The sequence below is a fragment of the Myxocyprinus asiaticus genome, chromosome 8, assembly GCF_019703515.2.
Source record: "Myxocyprinus asiaticus isolate MX2 ecotype Aquarium Trade chromosome 8, UBuf_Myxa_2, whole genome shotgun sequence".
NCBI lineage: Eukaryota > Metazoa > Chordata > Actinopteri > Cypriniformes > Catostomidae > Myxocyprinus > Myxocyprinus asiaticus.
In genome coordinates, this window is record NC_059351.1 from 50,448,822 (window position 1) to 50,470,408 (window position 21,587).

General features: G+C 36.9%; 2 protein-coding genes across 2 annotated transcripts; one reads left to right on the forward strand and one right to left on the reverse strand.

Moving 5' to 3' along the window:
* Positions 1-870: 870 nt before the first annotated feature.
* Positions 871-3,599, forward strand: LOC127445260 (lysozyme C, milk isozyme). Its single transcript, XM_051705185.1, has 5 exons — positions 871-1,238; positions 2,103-2,417; positions 2,506-2,566; positions 3,024-3,071; positions 3,331-3,599. Exons 1-5 carry the CDS (start codon positions 1,022-1,024, stop codon positions 3,395-3,397), a joined length of 708 nt encoding a protein of 235 aa, XP_051561145.1. The 5' UTR covers positions 871-1,021; the 3' UTR covers positions 3,398-3,599.
* Positions 3,600-4,818: 1,219 nt separating this feature from the next.
* LOC127445137 (small integral membrane protein 28-like) lies at positions 4,819-10,087 on the reverse strand. Its single transcript, XM_051704958.1, has 2 exons — positions 9,838-10,087; positions 4,819-7,322 (listed from the first exon to the last, which is right to left on the reverse strand). Exons 1-2 carry the CDS (start codon positions 9,940-9,942, stop codon positions 6,900-6,902), a joined length of 528 nt encoding a protein of 175 aa, XP_051560918.1. The 5' UTR covers positions 9,943-10,087; the 3' UTR covers positions 4,819-6,899.
* Between the last annotated feature and the right edge of the window lie 11,500 nt (positions 10,088-21,587).

Here is a 21,587-nt window from a genome sequence, read left to right on the forward strand (position 1 = left end):
GTAAATGTAATCCAATTGTAAGAATTTTAAATGTTTAAAATACATTACTTTTTGACTTAAAAGTAATATGATTACAGTAACAAATTACTTATTAATCAGATTACATTAGAGAATATTTATTTAGCCCAAGACGGAGCACTGGTATCAACATGAATGGGAGAAATTGGAACTGCCAATATGGCGGATATAAAAAAGGAAGTCCCGCCTTACAGGTAAAAGAGCCAATCACCTTTTAGATACAGACATCGCCTGTCAATCAACTCGAGAACGTGCTTGCGCATTAGCTAGACAAGCCTGAAAACCAGCCAATTTTTTCTAGCATGATCTGAGCTAAAGAAGCACAATTTATGAGACCATTATTGTCAGATTGAACTTCTGATTTAAAATATGTTCTTTAAATCATAATTTGACCAACTGTTTTGGAGATTTCAGCCTGTCCCCATTCAAGTAGATAGGAGCTGTACTTTTATGCTGCTTGTTTACATAGAAAATAGCTGTCTGGGAGCATTGCAAAGATGGCCGCAGAGTGGACTGACTTGCCTTGAAAGGGACTTTGATCACACCCAACACTGTCTATGTCATTAGGAAGTTTCATATACGTGACAAACTCAGTTCTCCTCCCATTGTCTCGTGTACCTGCCAGTCCATGTCTAATCTCGTCCTCATCTCACATCTTTATTGTTGTAGTCTAAAGGTGTCACATAACCTTTCAAAGACATCTGATCTTCACTGAGACAAAGACACTTCTTTATGAAAGATGCACAAAGCACAACTTCAGAACAGCCATTGTATTTCCCCTATTTATAGAACTAGGATGAAAGGGGTTTGGTCCAGTTCCACACCGAAACCCAAACATTTCAAACTGAACACAAGGTACCATAAAATCGCCTACGCACAGACACACAACAGCTTAACCTTCCAACTCTTTTATTTCCCCCAAACCACTGACGCATATGATGTGTAACAGACATCACCTCTCAGGGGAACAGGTGGGTCTATATCTTCACAGGTACTGTAGCACATGATCTACCTGCAGAGATTCCTTGGACACACAGACATCATGAGCATCTGTCCAGAAGTTAAGATGTTGGCGGTTGTGGTTGTTTTATTCCTGGTGGCCGGGATGGGCGACAGCGTGATTCTGAATAAATGTGGGCTGAAGAAACAGCTTGAAGCATCCCTTACGCTGCCTCAGGTTGTTCTGAACCAAACGACTCCTGCGGACCTTCTGGCAAAGAGTGAGTGTCCATCCATCCAGACTTACATAACACATGATGTTCTATTTAGATTAATATAGATAACATTGTTTCACTAGTTTCCACATGTGCTGCATTAAATGCACTGTACATATTCGTAAAAAAAAATTAGAAAACGTAGGCCTTAAAATAGCTTTTTATGGTAACAACTGTACATATGCTCCTTTTTCAGTGTGGTAATAAAATAATTTTGAAACAGCAGGCCATGTAGAGTGTGATACAGTATTTGTTTATGAATTTAAAAAGTTAATACAAACATATCTGTGTATTTGGTTGCTATTGGCAACAGTATATACAAATGTATTTGATTTGATATAAATATGGCAGCTAGATAGCTAGTCAGACAGACAGACTGTTGCTTTGATAGTTAGATAATCTCAGAGAGAGAGAGAGAGAGAGAGAGAGAGAGAGAGAGAGAGCAACTTAAAGCAGATCAAAGGCCTTTTGTGGGTTTGTTTACATTTACATTTTTTAAAGTTGGAGTTTGAATTAACAAGCATTCCATTGGTCCATTTGAACATTCCATCAGTGTCAAGTCTATGGGATTTTTGAAATATTTGATCATCCGTTGTGTAAAAGACGTGAGTCCTATCAGTTAGAAAAGTAATAGCACACTATTCCAGAACAGTCTGAATGTCTGTACTAATTTCTGGCAATGTACCGTGAAAGCTCTAGAAGGAGTTAGTGTTTTGAAAACCCCTAAACCATGATTGTGGAATAACATTAAGTTGACTTCCTCAAGACAACACAATAAAAATTAACCACTGGAACATAAAAGTGCCTGGAGCTAGTTGATGAAACACCCATATTTGGAAGACAATCATTTTTCAATAACTCTCTTTACAGTTGTGTGCCATATTCAGCTGACCACTGGCTTCAATACCAGCTCCGTTAAGCTGATCACAGAGCCGAGCAAAGCCAAAAATTCATGGGGGCACAGTGGCCGCAAGGGCCGTTCTGTTGGGAGCGGGAAAAATAAAGGGCGACCCACCAGTAATGTCACCCGCCCAACCTCTGCAGAAAGTTCAAGCAGTGGTGAGAGCCACGGATATGATGGTATAAAGTCATGCACACTGTATGGCCTGTTCCAGCTTAGTAACCGTGTGGCATGCAACTCGACGCTTTCTCCAACCCTGAACCTCTGCGGCCTGAAATGCAACAGTGAGTAGCCAACACTATGATTGCACGTTTCTTTACACTTTCTGAAAACAATACGTCCTTAAATGAGTGTGATTTTATCCTTTTTAAGTGCTAATTGACGATAATATCAGTGACGACTTGGCATGTGTCCAGGTCCTTTTAAATACAATGTGAGTAAAAATAGATTTTTACACTATTTATGCAAACTTAAGTCATGGCTAGTGTTGGGCAAGTTATTCAAAGAAAGTAGTCCACTGAAAACTACTAATTACTTATTCTAAAAATTGTAATCTGATTACTCCACTGATTACTTCATCGCAAAAGTAATCACATTTCAAATCAATTTACTTTTAAGTAACTTTCCAATTACAAGAATTATGAATGTACTGCTTTACACTACTTTATTTTTACTAAAAAGTTATTAAATTTACTTCGTAATCAGACTACACCCAACACTGGTTGTGACTCATATTACTATGGTATCCACATCCCATATCTCATTACTATTTTGTAATCTTAATAATACCCTGAATCCTGTTTTAAAGTAGCATCTTATGCCTTATGTTTTTAATCATATGATCATACATTACGGTATTACAATGTTTTTATTCAATCTCACCGTAACAGGGCGGCAGTCACTCCTAATCCCTTACACGCTGACCACATCCGCAAAATGTAAGTTTATAAACCTAAAGCCCTCAGTTAATATAGAAGAACCAATAAAATGTAGTCATTAATGTCAAACATGTCTTTGACTACAGTGTTTACATGTGAACGCATCTGAAATCTTTAAAGTAGCTGCTGTGCACAATGGAGTCATTGTTAGACTTTTTTTGTTTGTTTGTTTGTTTTGCCTAAAACAAAGATTTCTATATAGCATACAGGTTACTAATGGATTTAGTTTTTTTCTGAAATGTTTTCTTTAATTTTACAGGATCTCCTCGATCTACAAGACAGAGTGTGCCAATGTGGTGGCTTCTTCATATTTCGCTGACTGTTAAAATCCCTAATCTTACCATATCTGGATCAGTTAGTCTAAATCCTAATAAATGAAGCTTCTTCCTTTACTTTCTCATTTATGGTCGCTTATGTTCTTAACTTTCTTGCCAAAGCGTCCAACAATGCACCTCAGCACAGATAGCAATCGTGCTCCATGAACTCAGTCTAGATGTATGTTTTATCTAAATCATTAAAACCTTTTGAAGTGCATTTCTTTGCTTATGAATTTCATTAATGCCTGTGTGTTTCTTTGTTCTGGGGACAACTGTTTAGACTGAAACAAATGGCTATTTCTGCCTTGTGTAGGCCTTTACAATACACAGTGTGAAAGTTTTCTGCAAGAAATACTCAGATGACCAATTAGATTTGCCAAAATACAAAAACACTCAAGTTTTCTATTTATAGAATGTGATGAATGAGCCATAAGTAATATCAACCACATTTTTCTTTAACTATGATCTCTTTCTTGATGCAATATTTGATTCAGGCCCCAAGAGTTGTTTTTTCTTCTTCCTTGGACTAAAAAAAATTATAATTTTAAAAATTACGATTATAACTCCAACCGCTTTATTAAAGATGCAGTCATAATCAGTAATTAGGCAACGACTTGAAGGGGCATTCATGTGCAAATCCGAGTAGGAAACTCGTATTTACGATAATTCCTATAGTACATAAAAACAGCATGAGACGTTTATTGTTGCATATTGCCTACTGTTTCACGTACTATTTTTAGAAAACAATATCGGCCTAGAATATCTGTTGTGCAGTCAGTAAGTGGTACGGTGTAAGCCTTTCCAAACAGCTAGAATAATTACATTGCCATCTGCTTGGGGGCGCTAAATTAAATGAACTAAGACGGATGGTTTGTGGTGCCGATAACAGTATGAAAACAACAAGGGCTGTTCGATTCCATAAATACTGGAGTCAGCTCTGATTCCGATTCCTGATTTCGGAATCGATCCCAAGAGTTGATTTCAGGCTCATATTCTCGATTCTTTTTCGATGAACATGCCAATAAATGGAAAGCAGCTGTCTGATGTGTTAAAGGGCTTGTGCGATTGCTTCATATAGATGAAAAAACAGAGCAGATTTACTGATGGTTGATGGACTACAAAAGATTCAGGTCGATCAATCGAGAAATTATGATAATTTAACTGCAGTCATTTTATAATCTGTAATTTTTATTTGTGCTGTTAAGGCATCTGGAATGTTTAGTGGTTGAGGATATTAACACATTCCGAAAATATCACACCCTGAGCGGAGTCGATTGCAAGCTTTGCAGTCAATTCTCTATTCCCAACACATCAGAATCAAAGAATCAATTCTATTTGGAATCGATTCCCAGACCTATAAACAACTGTATAATGTAATTTGTGAACAGCATATAGCATATCGAAAAGTTAAATGACACTTACCTGTCTTTAATATAGTCTTTATTATAAATACTTTCAAGGTGAGGCTTAATGCAAAACTACATTCATGATACAAACCTGTCGGGATTGTGCTGTGGGGTAGATTAGTATGCAAACAAAGACTGATGCAACCATACAGAGTAAAAAAAAGTTCATTCATTACTGATGGTAATTAACTAATCTCTTCTAATTGTGGTTACTAAATGAGTGTCTAACTAAGCCTACAGGCTATTCTAAAGTAAAGCATGACATGTGGTGATTATTTTTTACGAATCATAGTCTACTCTTTTGTCTTTATAAATACAGAACAAGCAAGGGATGTCTTGATACCGATACTGGTATAAGAATCGGGTCCGATACCAAGCTCTTGTACTTGTGCTCGTAAAAATGCTCTGATACCAAAAAACGATATCATCTGATGCAAGAATGTCATTGCGTAAACATTCAGCACACAAAGTAAAATCATGTTATGTCCTAGTGTGATTATTAGACCACAAAGACTGCATTTTAATGAGATAAATAGATAGTTTGCATGTGCTGAGTGTTTTAAATGTGAGCATTTGTGAATATGTGGAGTTGGTGTTGTGTCTCATACCTTTTACAGCTCCTTAGCTCATACACAGAAAACACAATTTTCAGCATTACATGCTCTGTTTGTAGCAGATGACAGGGAGCAGAGTGCTCATTCACTTTGTAGCACGAGGCACACACAGACTACATATTTAATTAAATAGCAGCCTTTTGCAGTTTAATAATCACATTGGATCACATAGCGACCTGCTTTTCTGGAAGTGAGAAGCTACCATCAAAAACACACAGAAACGGAAAGGGCTTCAAAATAAAGCTTCCGCCAAAATAAAAGCTCAATTTAAATGGAAATAAGTTCAACAGAAATACAGTACCTCACTACTGTTTAGTTACAGTATGTAATATTCACTGTAATACCACCACCACTACTACTACTAATAGTAATAATAATAAATCAGTAGTACTGTAATTGTATTATATTTAAGCAATATCTCACATCTGTGGTACTCTGTTATGCAGCACTTTATTTGACAAAACTAACTCCAATGTTGTACTGTAGATTGTGCTGTGAGGTTCTGTATAAAAGCACTTCATTTGATAAAAATAATACAATATTAATTGTTATATTTTCACTTGATTTAAGTTTTAATGAATTCATTTATTAAAACACTATTTCTATGACATAATTGAAATAAGCTGTTGATATGGGATTTAAAAACAGGTATCGTATCAGTATCAGCATGTACTGAAAAGGGAGTATCGGTACTCATACTTGTTCTAAAAAAAAATGGTATCATGAAATCCCTAATAGAAGCACAACAGTTTTTTAGTCTCATAACAGCACATAATTCTTAATGATTCAGTTCTAAACTAGACAATATAAAATGTAAGATATGTGTATCATTTGGGTATAGCAGTATTATGTACAGAGTAGAAATCATTTACAGTGGTTGTTCAGTCTCTGAAAGTACCCACAAACTTAAGGTCAGTCAATGTCTTCACAACAGGGGATACCGGGGCATGTGGTCACACTTTAACTCCATTTTTCAGGATTGATTATAGATAATTGAAAGTTAGTTTCTGTATAGGCAAATACCTTAACATCATCGGTCCAGGAAAAAAAGAAACAGTTCAACAATATGTGGTAAATTGTTACAGTGCAAACGCCATTAAAAGGCCTATTATAGGCTTTTTAGCCAAATTTAAACAGTAAAACAAAAACGGAAAAATGGGAAAGGTAACATAGAAAAACTATCAAACCATTATTTTTCCCAACATACAGTATACTGTAGTTTATACACTGTATAAAATTACAACATATAAACGTATGTGACAACTTGCCCCAATAAAAAACAAGATAACCACTACTGGAGAACACAAGGATTTGTGCGTTTGAGAAAACCAAGATAGCCCTTGAACTACGGGGCAACACTGTCCGCTGGGACTGAATGTCTCTTGCATGCCTGCATGATCTTCACTTAATCCTCTCTGCGTTGTGCTGGAATTGTTCTGCCCTCCTGGTATCAACGATGAGCAAACTCTTTATAGTACATCTAGTATTCTCTCAGACATACTCCCCGCTTGCCTTGAGCTCAGGACACAGTTTGGCTTCGAGGTCTTCTATCTTGATGGACTCCACATCTTTGCCACTGGTGAGGCTTGCGGCCCGCGTGATCTTCGTCAGGGTTTCCTCGTAGGGCGGCGGGAGGTACACCATGAGGAAGACCCCATCCGACATGTCCGAGCTGGTGCTGTTCAACCGTTCAGCATTCCCCGTGAGTGACGAGAGAATCTCGGCATTGCGCTCCGGGTCCTGAAGGTCCAGCGCGATGATGTTGGCCAGTCCGAGCTTGTTCTGCCTGAATCTTCGGTAAAGGACGACGAACACGACACCGAAAACAAGGAACGTGGCGAGAGGGATGACGATGTACAGTATAAGCTCCGATTTCGCCTCGTTTTCTGCCGAAACCTCATTCCAGTGGTAACCCTAGGGGATGTAAACAGCAATAATGAACTTTTATTGCAAGTGCCTATCTTTTGCTTCTTTTTTTTTTTTAAAGAAAAGGAAGGCCAAGTCCAAGTAATTTTTGTGGTAATCAACATTCTGCCACAAACACTGTCAATTGAGCTTAACATGTATTGAACCCGGAATATTCCTTGAATTCTCTTATTCTTTAGTATAACATCTGTACTGGTGCTTTGAAGAATCTAGACACCAATAAACTGATCTGAAAGCTATAATGTAACATACAGAACTTTTTTTAATCTTCAAAGAGCAATACAGTCAACTCAAGAATTATCTGCAGTGATAAATGGGTCATGGTAAGATCAGGGTTTTGCCCATTTTGCTGAACCCAAGTGTTGCAAAGAACCATTGAAGAGCCTTTCTAACGAGTTTACAAAAAGATATCCACAAATTATGTAGAAAGTCTCATGCTCAATGAATGCTTTCAAATATTTAATATTTATGTTATTTCAACAAATCTGCAATTCACAGACACAAAAGTGTTGCACTCAAGTGCAATGAAAAGAAGCAGCCACAACATCGATGTCCTTGGAGAGCCTGCATGGACCTTCACCATCACTGGAGCGCATCCCAAAATCTGCTGCTTCTCTCACCGTTTTACAAGCACTAATCACTTAATGCTGCTTTTCAGCCAGATGAGATATGTTTGTGCTTTAATCCCCCTTGTTTATGCCAAACCTCAGTGTCACCTCAAATAAACCCATATTTGATATCAAAGCGAAAACTTCAGAACCCTAGAGCATCAGAACTTTAGCAAGAACTTTCAAATGTCCAGGTTACATAAATAGTTTCAACACTAGCAAATGTCTGGAACTGTTTATTATCTTGGTTTAATGGTCACTGTTGGAAGAAACTGTCCAAGGAACTGAACTTCAGGACCATGGACAGTGCAGCAGTCATCAACTTTCAGCATTTATTACATCTATTTGTTTTGTGGTTTCCCTTTCAAATGGGTCCAAATATCTGAGACTACACTGTAAATCTGGGATTAAAATCTAATTTAAATTTAAGCAACATTTTGGGATTTTGACACATTTAAAACAAAGACACAGTATGAAATAAAGGAAGAAGAAATTTTTAAGATTCAGCATATTTCAAGGTTCAATCAAATAAACAAATTTGTGACACTGACCATGTTAACTCCTTATACAAAAGGTAGATTTCCTTGCTTCTATTGAAGCATACAAGATGTTCTTTGGAACATTCTCAAATCATGCTGGATAACATGGATTATCAGGCTTTGCATATACTTGAGGATTCCATGCCAGCCCGAGTGCATACTGTGATTACAGGATATTGAGAAAATAAAAAATGTATCTGCATGGTTTTATGCATTGCATTGCTGACACACGATTGGCTGATTAGATAATCGCATGGATGATTGTTGGTGCCAGATGGGCTGGTTTGAGTATTTCTGTAACTGCTGATCTCCTGGGATTTTCACAGTCTCTAGAATTTACTCTGAATGTTGCCAAATATAAAAAACATCCAGTGAGCGGCAGTTCTGTCGACGGAAACACCTTGTTGTTGAGAGAGGTAAACAGAGAATGGCCAGACTGGTTCGAACTGACAAAGTCTACGGTAACTCAGATAACCGCTCTGTACAATTGTGGTGAGAAGATTATAATATCAGAATGCTATTCTGAGATGCGGGTTGGTGCTGTTTTGGCGGCACAAGGGGGACCTACACAATATTAGGCAGGTGGTTTTAATGCTGTGGCTGATCTTGTATATATATATATAAAGTAGTCACCCTTTGCCTAGAATTTGCAGAAACTTACTCTTGACATTTTCTCAATCAACTTCTTGAGGTATCACCCTGGGATGCTTTTTAAACAGTATTAAAGTAGTTCCCATCTATTTTGGGCACTTATTGGCTGCTTTTCTTTATTATTTGGTCCAAGTCATCAATTTCAAAAACTTTTTTTTTTAATTATTAAATTTTAGTTTTGTAATGAAATAAATTAATATGGTGGCACAATTATATTTTTGTCTACAAAACTAATTTCAAACATTTAAGCATACGCCTTCAGATCAAAAGATTTTTAAGATCATGAGAAACATTTCAGTCAAGTGTTTCAAAAATTTTGACCGGTAGTGAGTGTATATATATATAATTTAAATTATATTTATATTAAATCTATATTATATACAGTATATATATATATATATATATATATATATATATATATATATATATATATAAAATCATATACATTAAACACATATCATTAGAATTATATTTATTTAAAAATAATTATTTAATATATAATATATATTTAATATACATTTTATTATTAAAAAATATATAAATTAGAAAAAGCGATACAAGCATTTTCACTCATAGTCTTAGACTTTGGACTCCACTATTCTTTAAGATAACTGCAATTGTTTTAGCTATCTGTTCCTTTCTTTAATCTCCTCTAAAATAGGCTAACAATGACTATAGCCTTCTTGAAGTGGCTTGACTACTAACCTGTAGCTGTTTTTCCACAGTGGGGGGTGAAGAAGACCCCGACACCCAATCATCTCTACCAGCAGGTCCAAACTTTATCCAGCTGCTGTCCAGCAACCTCCGCATTCTGACCGAAAACAAGAACTTTATGGTGGTTGAGACTGAGTGCACGCTCAATGGATGCAATAGACAGACCAGCAGCTGTCTAAAGAGTACAGCGACCGAACATCTGCATTTTCTGTCTATCTGATTTTAGAGTGTGTGTGGTGTGTGTGAGACAGTCAAATTTTGCGTGTGTTAAGTACTGTCTCACATGCTCACACATGCAGATCAATGGAAATCAGGCCAGCAGCCAGCCAATGGCGCAGGGCGAAGAGAGACACGAAAGGCAATCAGTGTGGGATTTGTGATGTGCGCAGCTGGCCTATATTTAATAAAATGTGAAGAGGGATTGAGGAGACTAGGATAGAGCCTCATTGAGCTGTCAATCTGCCGAGTTTAAGTGCTACTGCTGTTTATAAAATTGGTAGAAACAGGCAGGACATTTTCTTTGCTTTCAAACCGGGCAAGTGGCGCATGAGCGATGAAATCACCAGCTGTCCTGAGAACTTTCATGTTTATGTGAGTGTGTGTGATGCAGGTTCACATGAGTTCTAGGAATGGTAAAGGCAAGCAGCTGTTGACTTAAGAGACAGAATTGCTTGGGAAGAATTTAAGAAAGAACTGCACTGGGTGAGTTAGTCTAGTTGGTTGGCAATGTGAAACGATTGCCTGGGTATTTAAGATAAGCTGCAATCAATCAGTCATAAAACACTGCAAATTCCAATGCAGCATCACTGTAATAGTCTTATTAGGACTAAAGCTCATTACTGTTATGCAGTGGATCACTGTTAGTACAATTGATTTATTAGTGGTTGAGGAGGTCCCTCTCCAAACCTAGAAAATAAAATACTGATTCTGCCTTGTCAAAGTTTGCATAAGCATACATTTTTTTAAATCAAACTTGAGGATATATGGTGCATTAAAGTCATGCCGGAATTATTGTATTTATGAGTTGAGTGCATCAATGCCATCACAAAGTCGTAATTACAAATGGGAAACTTTGGATTTTCTCTGAGCTCTGACTTTCCGAGTTGGTGTTTCGCATCATGGTGTTAACATCCAGCGTGTTTATGCAGTGTCCCAAAATTCAGATAAAAATATGTGGACTTAAACCCAGTTAGTAAATAATGACTTACATTTCAGTCTGTTTGAGATGTGCATGCTACTGTAAATATCTCCTTTTGTGATTCATGGAAGAAAGAGAGTCATATGGGTCCACGTGAGGTTGAATAAATAAGGATAGAATTGTTTTAAAGATTTGTGAGCATATTTGTTCTATATGCATAATAACAACTGTTCCAACAGGTGAATTGTGAATCAGAAAGAACATTACTGGCATTGCCAAACAGAGCAATAATATCTGGGTTTGTAGGGGAATCCCAGTGTGGAACATTTAAGGTTTAGCAGTGGGTGATTCAGGAAATTGCCATGCTTTTAATTATAGATATGGAGCTTGTGACATTTCTCTGTAATTCAGTAGAAATCTCTGATGCACATGTGAGTATTTGCCTGAAGAATGTTGCTGACCATTGGCAATGAGAGTTTGGTGGACGTCCTGTGAAGCAGTGGATAAAGCGATCACTAAAAAGGGGTTTATTAAAGAGACGCTCTAATCACATGACCAGACACAACAATCTGAAGGGATGCAAAGGGACGGTGACTGCACACTGTGAACCTCACAGTCATTTAATATGTAAAAACACAGAAGTTCTGTGTGTGAAATGTTTTACATCAGATATCTGGAAAAAAAGAAATACACAGGACATTCAAGTATGTGAACGCAGGCACTACGCTAGCTCATTACAATACATCACAATTCAAATATGCGTTGCATTCTCAGCGTTGCCACAAGGGGCACTATAGTGGACATTAGTGTGAACTGTTTGCTTCTATGGTGAGTTCTCTTTCAAGCCAACTACTGTCATGGCGGAGCAACAGTTTGAAGAGAAAATGGCTTAGCAAGTAAAGTTATAAAATCAAAATATATTTATAGCATCTTGCCTGAAAAATGAGGTTTGTTACCGCCACAGTAACGCAAGAGAGCACATTATGGATGCTCAGTCGGACTGTGCATCTGAGTATAAGTACTTGTTTAAAGTATGTTTCTGGCCTTAACCGAACGTTTCCACTGGCGCATGTGAGCGAAGGTGAGTGAGCATTTTCAAGTAGTTCCAATGGCAGTCGAGCGCCATGTCAAAAAAGTTGAAAACTTTTTTTCAGCTTTATGCAAATAAGAAGCGGAAAATGCCAGGCGCGAGCCAATCACCATGAGCTGAAAGCAGTGATGTCAGTCATAGTGCTTAAAAATCCATGAAAATGCTGGAAACGTATGGTAAGGCGCATTCACATTTACCTTTGCACAGCGAAATTCCGCGGGCGAAATACAGTCATCTCAATGAGAATCCTTGCAATCATGAATTTTGCGCGACAGACATTCTGTGGGTAAGAATCTCTCCTCGCGATTTCACGTGGAGTTCAAGTTTGGCGAACTTTGACAGGCGAAATCACCGTGTGATAATCTTATGTCATTCTGCTCCTTTTTAAGGATGTTTAGATATTTTTGTCAGAAAATAAGGCAAAAATACGTTCTTGTAAGTCTTTTGAATAAGCAACCGCCTAGGAACCACCAAGAACACCCTAGCAACCACCCACAACACTCTTGCACCGTGGCGGTGTGTTTGTCTTTAAAAAATTTACAAACTTAAAAGAATAATTCACCAAAAATCATAATTCTAAGAAAATGATCATTTACTCCCCAATTCAACAGTTTTGGGTGAGAAACAATGCAAAAAATCATCCTTTTTTCCTTTTACACATCCTCACGCTTTCATTAAGACAAGAACTTCCGGTCATATCGTATAGAACTCTTCCATTAAGAAAAAAAAAATCATTGCATATAGTACCTTTTGCCTTCAGTTTATCCAGTTATTCAGTTTTTTTTTCAGTGTCACCCAGCTTCATATTCAGCACTATATTCACAGAGCAACCAGACACGTTAGCCCTTCAAACACTCTTAACCACACACTCAATTGGCATGAGGACACAAAATTGGGTCACAGCTTTTCTCATCACTCCACCCAGGACCAGCGCTCCCAGACAGAGGCCAGCGCTGACCCAGACCAGTGTCTGCGTCCTACAACATCTGTGTGCATGTCATAAGAATGTGCAGAGAAGACTGATCATCTTTTAACCTACATTCATTTCAAACAGGAAATGACCAGTTAGAATCTATTCACAATAAAATTCACAAAAGAATCTGCTATTATTTATATATATGCTACAATCTGCTTCTTTCCTTCCTTCCCCCATTGCTTTCTTTTGTTTATCTTTTTCATTTGTTTGTTCTCTCTTTTGTTTGTTTGGGGTTTTTACTTTGGCTTGTTAGTTTTCTTTATTTTGTTTGTTCTTTCACTTGTTTTTACATTCTTTTGTTTGTTCTTTGTTTTACATTTGTTCATTCTCCTTTTTTGTTCTTTGTTTTTTTATTTTCTTTCTTTGTTTGCTCTGTTTCTTTTGTTTGTGGTTGTTCATTCTCTTTATCATTCTCTTTCTTCTGTTTACTCCATTTATTAAATTTGTTGTTCCTTCATTCCCTCCCTCCCTTCTTTCTTGCTTTCTTTTGGTTTTCTTTATTCCATCTGTTTGTTCTCTGTTTTGTTTGTTTGTTTTCTTTTTCTTTCTTTTGTTCGTTTTCTTTCTTTTGTTTGTTCTTTCACTTGTTAATACATTCTTTTGTTTGTTAGCGTTCATTCATTTAATCATTTTTTAATTTTCTTTTGCTCATTGTTCATTTATTTTGTTTATCCTTTTTTATGTTATTGTATTTCATTTGTTTGTTTGCTCTGTTTCTTTTGTGGTTGTTCATTCACTTTTTTAAATTTTTTTATTCCATTTCTTAAATTTTTTTGTTCTCATTCTTGCTCTTCTTTCTTTATTTTAATATAAAAATTGTATAAAAGAGAGGACAGTTGGGGGGACCTGGGTAGCTCAGCGAGTATTGATGCTAACTATCACCCCTGGAGTCGTGAGTTCGAATCCAGGGTGTGCTGAGTGACTCCAGCCAGGTCTCCTAAGCAACTAAATTGGTCCGGTTACTAGGGAGGGTAGAGTCACATGGGGTAACCTCCTCATGGTCGTGATTAGTGGTTCTTGCTCTCAATGGGGCATGTGGTAAGTTGTGCGTGTATCGCAGAGAATAGCATGAGCCTCCACATGCTGTGAGTCTCCGCGGTGTCATGCACAACGAGCCACGTGATAAGATGTGTGGATTGACTGTCTCGGAAGTGGAGGCAACTGAGACTTGTCCTCCGCCACCTGGATTGAGGTGAGTAACCGCGCCACCACGAGGACCTACTAAGAAGTGGGAATTGGGCATTCCAAATTGGGGAGAAAAAGGGGTTAAAAAAAAGAGAGGACAATCTGTTTGGTCTCTGTTTTTAAGCTGTAATATAAAGTCTTTACTGGCGCTTTCACTCTTTCGGTTTTACTCTTTAAGTACTCTGTTGTGTTACGCAACCACTTTTACTGAAGATTTACAGGCACTGTCCTTAATTCTACAATAATACCTTTGTCTCTTCATGCATACGCCCTTGTGCTCATTTTAATCTGTTTGTTTTAAATCATGATATATTCTTAGGGATACAAATCACGTGCCAAACTGCTGTTCTCCCCTAAAACGAGGAGTAAAAACATATATACATATTTTTTGTTTATTAAAATATATTAGCATAAACAAGTACACTAATTTTGTAAATATGAATTATTTACTTTTAGTTCATTATAATTTAATAATAACTTATTTTAAATGATTTATTTCATCACGTAGATGTTACATCTAGCTACATTAAGTTACATCTTCATGTTGAAGCAATCAAATCATTTAATACTGTCATGTAACATCATGTAACAAATTCACAAAAATGTGTGAAGGAAAGCACATAAATGCCATTAACAGTATATTAAAGAGTATCAAGTGTAAAAGTTAAAAAGACAGACTGTGAGGTTACGGCTGCATCTGAAACCAGGAAAATGCTGCCTTAGGAGGCTGTAGACAGAGGTAGGACGAAAATAAGATGCTTTTCCATTAGAGTGTCATTCATTCAAAACAGCTGTCAGTTAATCCATTAACTGATTAGGCAGCAAGGTAGCAAGTCAGCTGCCTATGTTTTCAGATGCAGCATACATCTGCCTATTTTTATAAATGGTGTAATATGTTTAAAGCATTTACATCAGAAATGTCGAGTGTCCATTTAAATTTCCTGCTACAGTTTTTCAATTTATTTATCTATTTATTTTATTATAGATGATCTAAATATAATCAGATCTTGTTTTTAATTTCATGTAATTTTTGTCTCTTAATTACAATTCTGTAGAGCTTTATTTCTCTCTCTCTTTCAATCAGGATATACACAAAACAGCTGTTGGACGAACATCTGTCTGAACATTTTGTGCGCGCGCGCGTGCGTGTGTCTGAATTTATCCACACAAAAGGTGCTCTTGCTTATCAGTCACCACATGTACAGTATGTGTGTGTGACCCTCGTGTGTGTGTTTGTAGAAACAGAGATGAGAGTTCAATAAGAGCTCTGTGTGCTTGTTGTGTGTGTGTGTGTGTGTGCGTTTGAGATTTAAATGTAAGGCGTGTGGAGCAGAAGAGCTGTAGTTATACTCTCACATGTCCATCGGAGTAGACTGTCCATCTGGGCTGCCACACTGGACAGTCTACACCAGCATGTGTATGTATGCATGTGGTTTCCAGGGCTTCCAGAAAGATCTTTTCATGTTTTCCAGGATTATTTTGATTAATGTGTACTTTGAATTCATACAACAGTAAATAAAGAACATGATTGTACATCTGTCGTTTTCTCTGTTTCATTAGTGGTGTTCGCTAAGGAAAGCACCCTACTACTACTGCTCATACATAGTGTTAATGATTGGAACAATAAGCATAAGCTTTTGCATATATACAGTACTTCTCCAGCACTATCGGTGCAGCAGACATGAAGGATACCTCAAATTATGCTATTATGTGCTACTGCTTTTCCATGCAGTTGGCAGGCAAAAAAATCCCACATATTTACATTTCAAGGCAGGACACGAGCCGTATCTAGAGACCAGAATATCAGAGATTTGGGGGTGGGCTCTTTTGACTTGTGGCAGTAAGCAACCTAACCCAACCTAGCAACCACCCAGAACACCCTAGAAATCAGATAGCATTGTGGCGGCAAGGTTTGCAAAGGCAAACACCACTGTAAAACTGACAATTGTGAAAATGTAAAAAGATTTCATAGTTTTCATTAAAGTTTTCACATACATTTGTGTTGGCTACAGAGTGTTATGATAAGTTATGATAGAGATGGATGTTACATCAGGAATGCACATTTGGGATGCTGGTTGCCTAGTTGTTAGGGATCTGATGTGTTGATAACAGAGGCTACAAGATAAAATAGCATTCCCATGATTAAGTGAGCTAGTTAAACCTGTGTGGGGACAACTCTCCCTCTTGTAAACTAAATTCTCTTTAAACCTTGCAAGTTAGTTAGTTAGGGACAACTTTGTATGTAAAACCGGTTGCTTGGTTGGTTTGTTGGTTGCTTGATTGGTTGCTTGCTTGCTTGCTTGGTCACTTGCTTGCTTGCTTGGTCGCTTGCTTGGTTGGTAACAACTCTCCTTATGTTTGGTGTTGGAACAACTCTCCATTTGTTTGAACTAATTTCTCTCAGCAGTTAGTTAATTAGTTAGTTAGCTAGCTAGTTAGTCAGTCAATCGGTCAGTTAGTCCTGTGTGGGAACAACCCTCTGTGATCCACCAGCAGGGCTGTATTCATCTCCTATACCATATGAATACTCTATATGTGATGCTTATATAAAGGGTGTAAAAGAAGGGTGGGAACATTTGCCAGGGATTTGATGATTTAGCGTGTGTGCCCTTGACCTGTCATGCTGGAGGTTATACCAGCCGCTGAGCTCTCAGCATATTGCTGCTATTTGAAGATTGACCTGCATCTGCTTTTCTGTGTGCAGCAGTATTATAGCAAACTCAATGGGGTGGAGTGTGTGTGTCTACTACAGTATATGTTGATGGTAAAGTGTATGCTTTAAGATGCTGTTACTGGAAACCATTTCTTTCAAGTTTCTCATAATTTTGCCATCACAAGTGCATTTCAAAATGCTGTGTTCAGTAGTATTAAATGGAGTGTATCATGTCACAATGCAAGACATTTTAAGGTATTAAGCTACTCTGACACACTGTTTCCATATGCTAGCATCCATCGAGAAAAGTAGTATAAATTTATGACCAGTCACTTTTGAAAATAGACAAGATAATAGTCATATGCTTAAAATGCATTTCTTTTTACATTGTTAATTTTGATAAATGTATTCTGTATTTCACAGTTCATGATGAGGACAGACACACCGCAGGAAAATGTACATATTTTACTTGAAATTCCTTAAAAATTAAACATTTTAGAAATAACAGATAAATGTATGTTCATGGACGAACTCTTTTCCGTCCAGTCAAATTATGAAAATGAATGGCCTTTTTTTCTGAGGACAGTAAAATAGCATGTCAACTGCCCACAAATAAATAAATACAGATTGGTGTGCAATTCTTTACATAAAATTGATTTATTTTTTCAAATTGAATTGAGTTGAATACCTCAAATATTTACCTGATCCAATACAATGTATTGTTAAAACTTTGATTGGCTGTCTACGGCAATCTTAAACATCCACCACATGATGTCTCCTCACGCTAGTGCACCTGTCCGGCAGAATTCTTTGTTTGTTCAATGATCACATTCACCTCACATCTGCTTTCACAAAGCACATCAGCTGTAAGCCTTTAAGAGGCTTAAGCCATGGCTTTCCTTTTCTTTCCCTTTGTGCATGTGCTTTTATTGACACTTCAGGGTTTTGCCTTAATAACTGACTGACAACATATTAAACTTAATATTCAACTCACTGTGTTAGTCACTGTATTGTTGTCATTGTCATTGAAGCGTATAGTTTATTCTAACTGCTTGAGCAATGTCCTTATTTATATTGTACGAACTCTGTTTCCCAGTAGGTTGCTATAAACTGCCAGCAATGTAAATGTAACATAATGAGTTAGTAAGGTCTCTGTGAGTTTGATAAAAAGAAATCATCTTGATTTTTGAACATACTGTAATGTTAATTGCATTGATCAGGCTCAAGCCTGTAACCGAAGTTATAAGTTGTTTATTTCAATCTATAGGAAATATAAATTTATCAATAACTAGTGTTGGGTGCAATCTGATTAGAATGTAATCAGTTACCGTTAATTAATTAAATTTTTAAAAGTAGTTTAACACATCACATTTTAATTTCCAGCTATCAGATTACTGTTACTGACTTTCAATAAAGTACATTTTATTTTCAGTACATTACTTGGGTTACACATTTCTAAAATAGTATTATTTATGTCAAATTTAAAACATGAATTATGTTCGTATGTACGTCTCTTTGCATTTCTACGACAAGGGTATACACCCCCCAATAAGTCATTGTAAGAGAGAAATGTGTGCTGCTGAGTGAACGATTCACGTACGACAATGAACAAGGAGGAAATAAAAACATTGTTTTGAATTCGTTGAGCAAAAAAAAAAAACCTTTCTATGAAAAATGTTTTAGAAAGCAACTTACAAGAAAAGTAATTAGTAATGTGATTACAACTAATTTATCAGCAATCTGATTCCGATTGCTTGAAAATAATTAGTAGTTTGTAGTGGATTACTTTTTTTAGTAAATTACCCAACACTGTCAATAACTGCAAACCAACATCTGGCCTTAAACTAGTGAGCCATTTCTGAGTAATTTCTTAATTTAGGTTAGATTAATTTAGACCTGCATCCCTGTTACCATTCTGGTGCATTTTTACTGATTTATTTGTTTATTCATTATTTTATAAATACATTTATTACATTTTGATGTTTAGGTAATGTTTATTCCTATAAAATACACAAAATTACACAAATCAGTGTTTTAAACTAAATTCAGGCATGTTGTGCAAAAATTACAAATTTCATTTAAAATAAATAGAAAATAAAACAGCTTATATGATATTTACTTTGCCCTACTGGGGTGGCCGATTTCTGAATGTTAAGCAGCGGATTTCGCAGTCACATAAAATAAATAAATAAATACATTTTGGTTCATTTTTCGGGAGTTTTAAGCCCTATTTTGTACCCTATTCTTGAAAAATGCAATTTCTATTGTTATACTTGACCAATAGTGGATTTTGCAGATACCGATGTCTAAGGATGTGTAAACGGCCAATAACAGATTAACTGGTTCATGGTTTTTTTAAATAGATTTATAGAATATTAAAAAATACCTTAGACTTTCCTTACAACATTAAAACACACTGGGGACTCTTATTTTGAAATGACGGATACTTGTCTACGTTACAACCCTTTACATGTAGGTATTTACCAAATTAAGCTTTTTGTAGCCTATATATTCACTTGTTGAAGGGTTTTGTATATGTTTACATTTTTAACCTGATGAGAGGCCTGTACCATGAAGGACGCTGAAGGAACTCAGGGTTTCAGGATTGGTTTCAGTTTGACAAATTCAAACCAATCCAATAAGGCTTAATTGGTACCATGATGCAGCTCATCAACTTTCTCTGTCAACTCAGACTTCAGTCCTGACTAGCCACCGAAACCAGCTACATGGTACAGGCCCCAGGTATAATAAGGTGTAATGAGGTATGGTTTATTATTATTCACAAGATATGAAGTTGGAGACATGATGTGCTGACAGGGCACATTTCCATATAGTCTTATTTATCTTTGAATACACTCGCTTAAATTTAAAACACTTGATTGTCTAATCAAAATAAATCAAAATATGCACTGAAGTGAGGAGGAAAATATTGTCAATGATGAATGATTTAGATACAGCTAATCCCCACGATTGTTCTTATTTCACATCTAGAGGCCGCTAGTACTGTTGAATCCTCCAGCGCCGGCCACAGAAGAACACGGAGGAATAATTTTTTTTTTTTAAACTATCGGCAATTATCGATTTTTGTCGATAACCGATAGTTACAGTTGAAGTCAGAAGTTTACAAACACCTTAGCCAAATACATTTAAACTCAGTTTTTCACAATTCAAAACATTTAATTGTAGAAAACATTCCCTGTCTTAGGTCAGTTAGGATCACTACTTTATTTTAAGAATGTGAAATGTCAGAATAATAGTAGAGAGAATGATTTATTTCAGCTTTTATTTCTTTCATCACATTCCCAGTGGGTCAGAAGTTTACATATACTTTGTTAGTATTTTGTAGCATTGCCTTTAAATTGTTTAACTTGGGTCAAACATTTTGGGTATCCTTCCACAAGCTTCTCACAATAAGTTGCTGGAATTTTGTCCCATTCCTCCAGACAGAACTGGTGTAACTGAGTCAGGTTTGTAGGCCTCCTTGCTTGCACACGCTTTTTCAGTTCTACCCACAAATTTTCTATCAGATTGAGGTCAGGGCTTTGTGATGGCCACTCCAATACCTTGACTTTGTTGTCCTTAAGCCATTTTGCCACAACTTTGGAGGTATGCTTGGGGCCATTGTCCATTTGGAAGACACATTTGCGACCGAGCTTTAACTTCCTGACTGATGTCTTGAGATGTTGCTTCAATATATCCACATAATTTTCCTTCCTCATGATGCCATCTATTTTGTGAAGTGCACCAGTCCCTCCTACAGCAAAGCACCCTCACAACATGATGCTGCCACCCCCATGCTTCACGGTTGGGATGATATTCTTCGGCTTGCAAGCCTCACCCTTTTTCCTCCAAACATAACGATGGTCATTATGGCCAAACATTCAGTTTTTGTTTCATCAGACCAGAGGACATTTCTCCAAAAAGTAAGATCTTTGTCCCCATGTGCACTTACATACTGTAGTCTGGCTTTTTTATGGCAGTTTTGGAACAGTGGCTTCTTCCTTGCTGACCAGCCTTTCAGGTTATGTCGATATAGGACTCATTTTACTGTGGATATAGATACTTGTATACATGTTTCCTCCAGCATCTTCACAAGGTCCTTTGCTGTTGTTCTGGGATTGATCTTTTCGCACCAAACTACATTCATCTCTAGGAGACAGAATGCGTCTCCTTCCTGAGCAGTATGATGGCTGTGTGGTCCCATGGTGTTTATACTTGCGTACTATTGTTTGTACAGATGAACGTGGTACCTTCACGTGTTTGGAAATTGCTCCCGAGGATGAACCAGACTTGTGGAGGTCCACAATTTTTTTCTGAGGTCTTGGCTGATTTCTTTTGATTTTCCCATGATGTCAAGCAAAGAGGCACTTCTTCTTCTTTTCCGTTTTATGGCAGCTGGCAAACCAGCTAATGGTGCATATCCGCCACCTACTGGGTTGGAGTGTGGATTAAAGAGAAGAAAAAAAAATATTTTCCTAAATAAATTCCTAAATCCCATTAAACAATCCTGTTCCCCTTAAATAACTTAGCAGAGCACTGTATATCCTTGATTCTTTCTGTGCATTATGAAATATACTTTTTAAAGACAGCTTATTTATTTCTACTATAATACTTAGTACTTCTTTAAGATGGATTCTTTCTCTCTCATATGCAGAGCAATAAATCAGCACATGCTCAACTGTCTCCGGTAGGCCACATT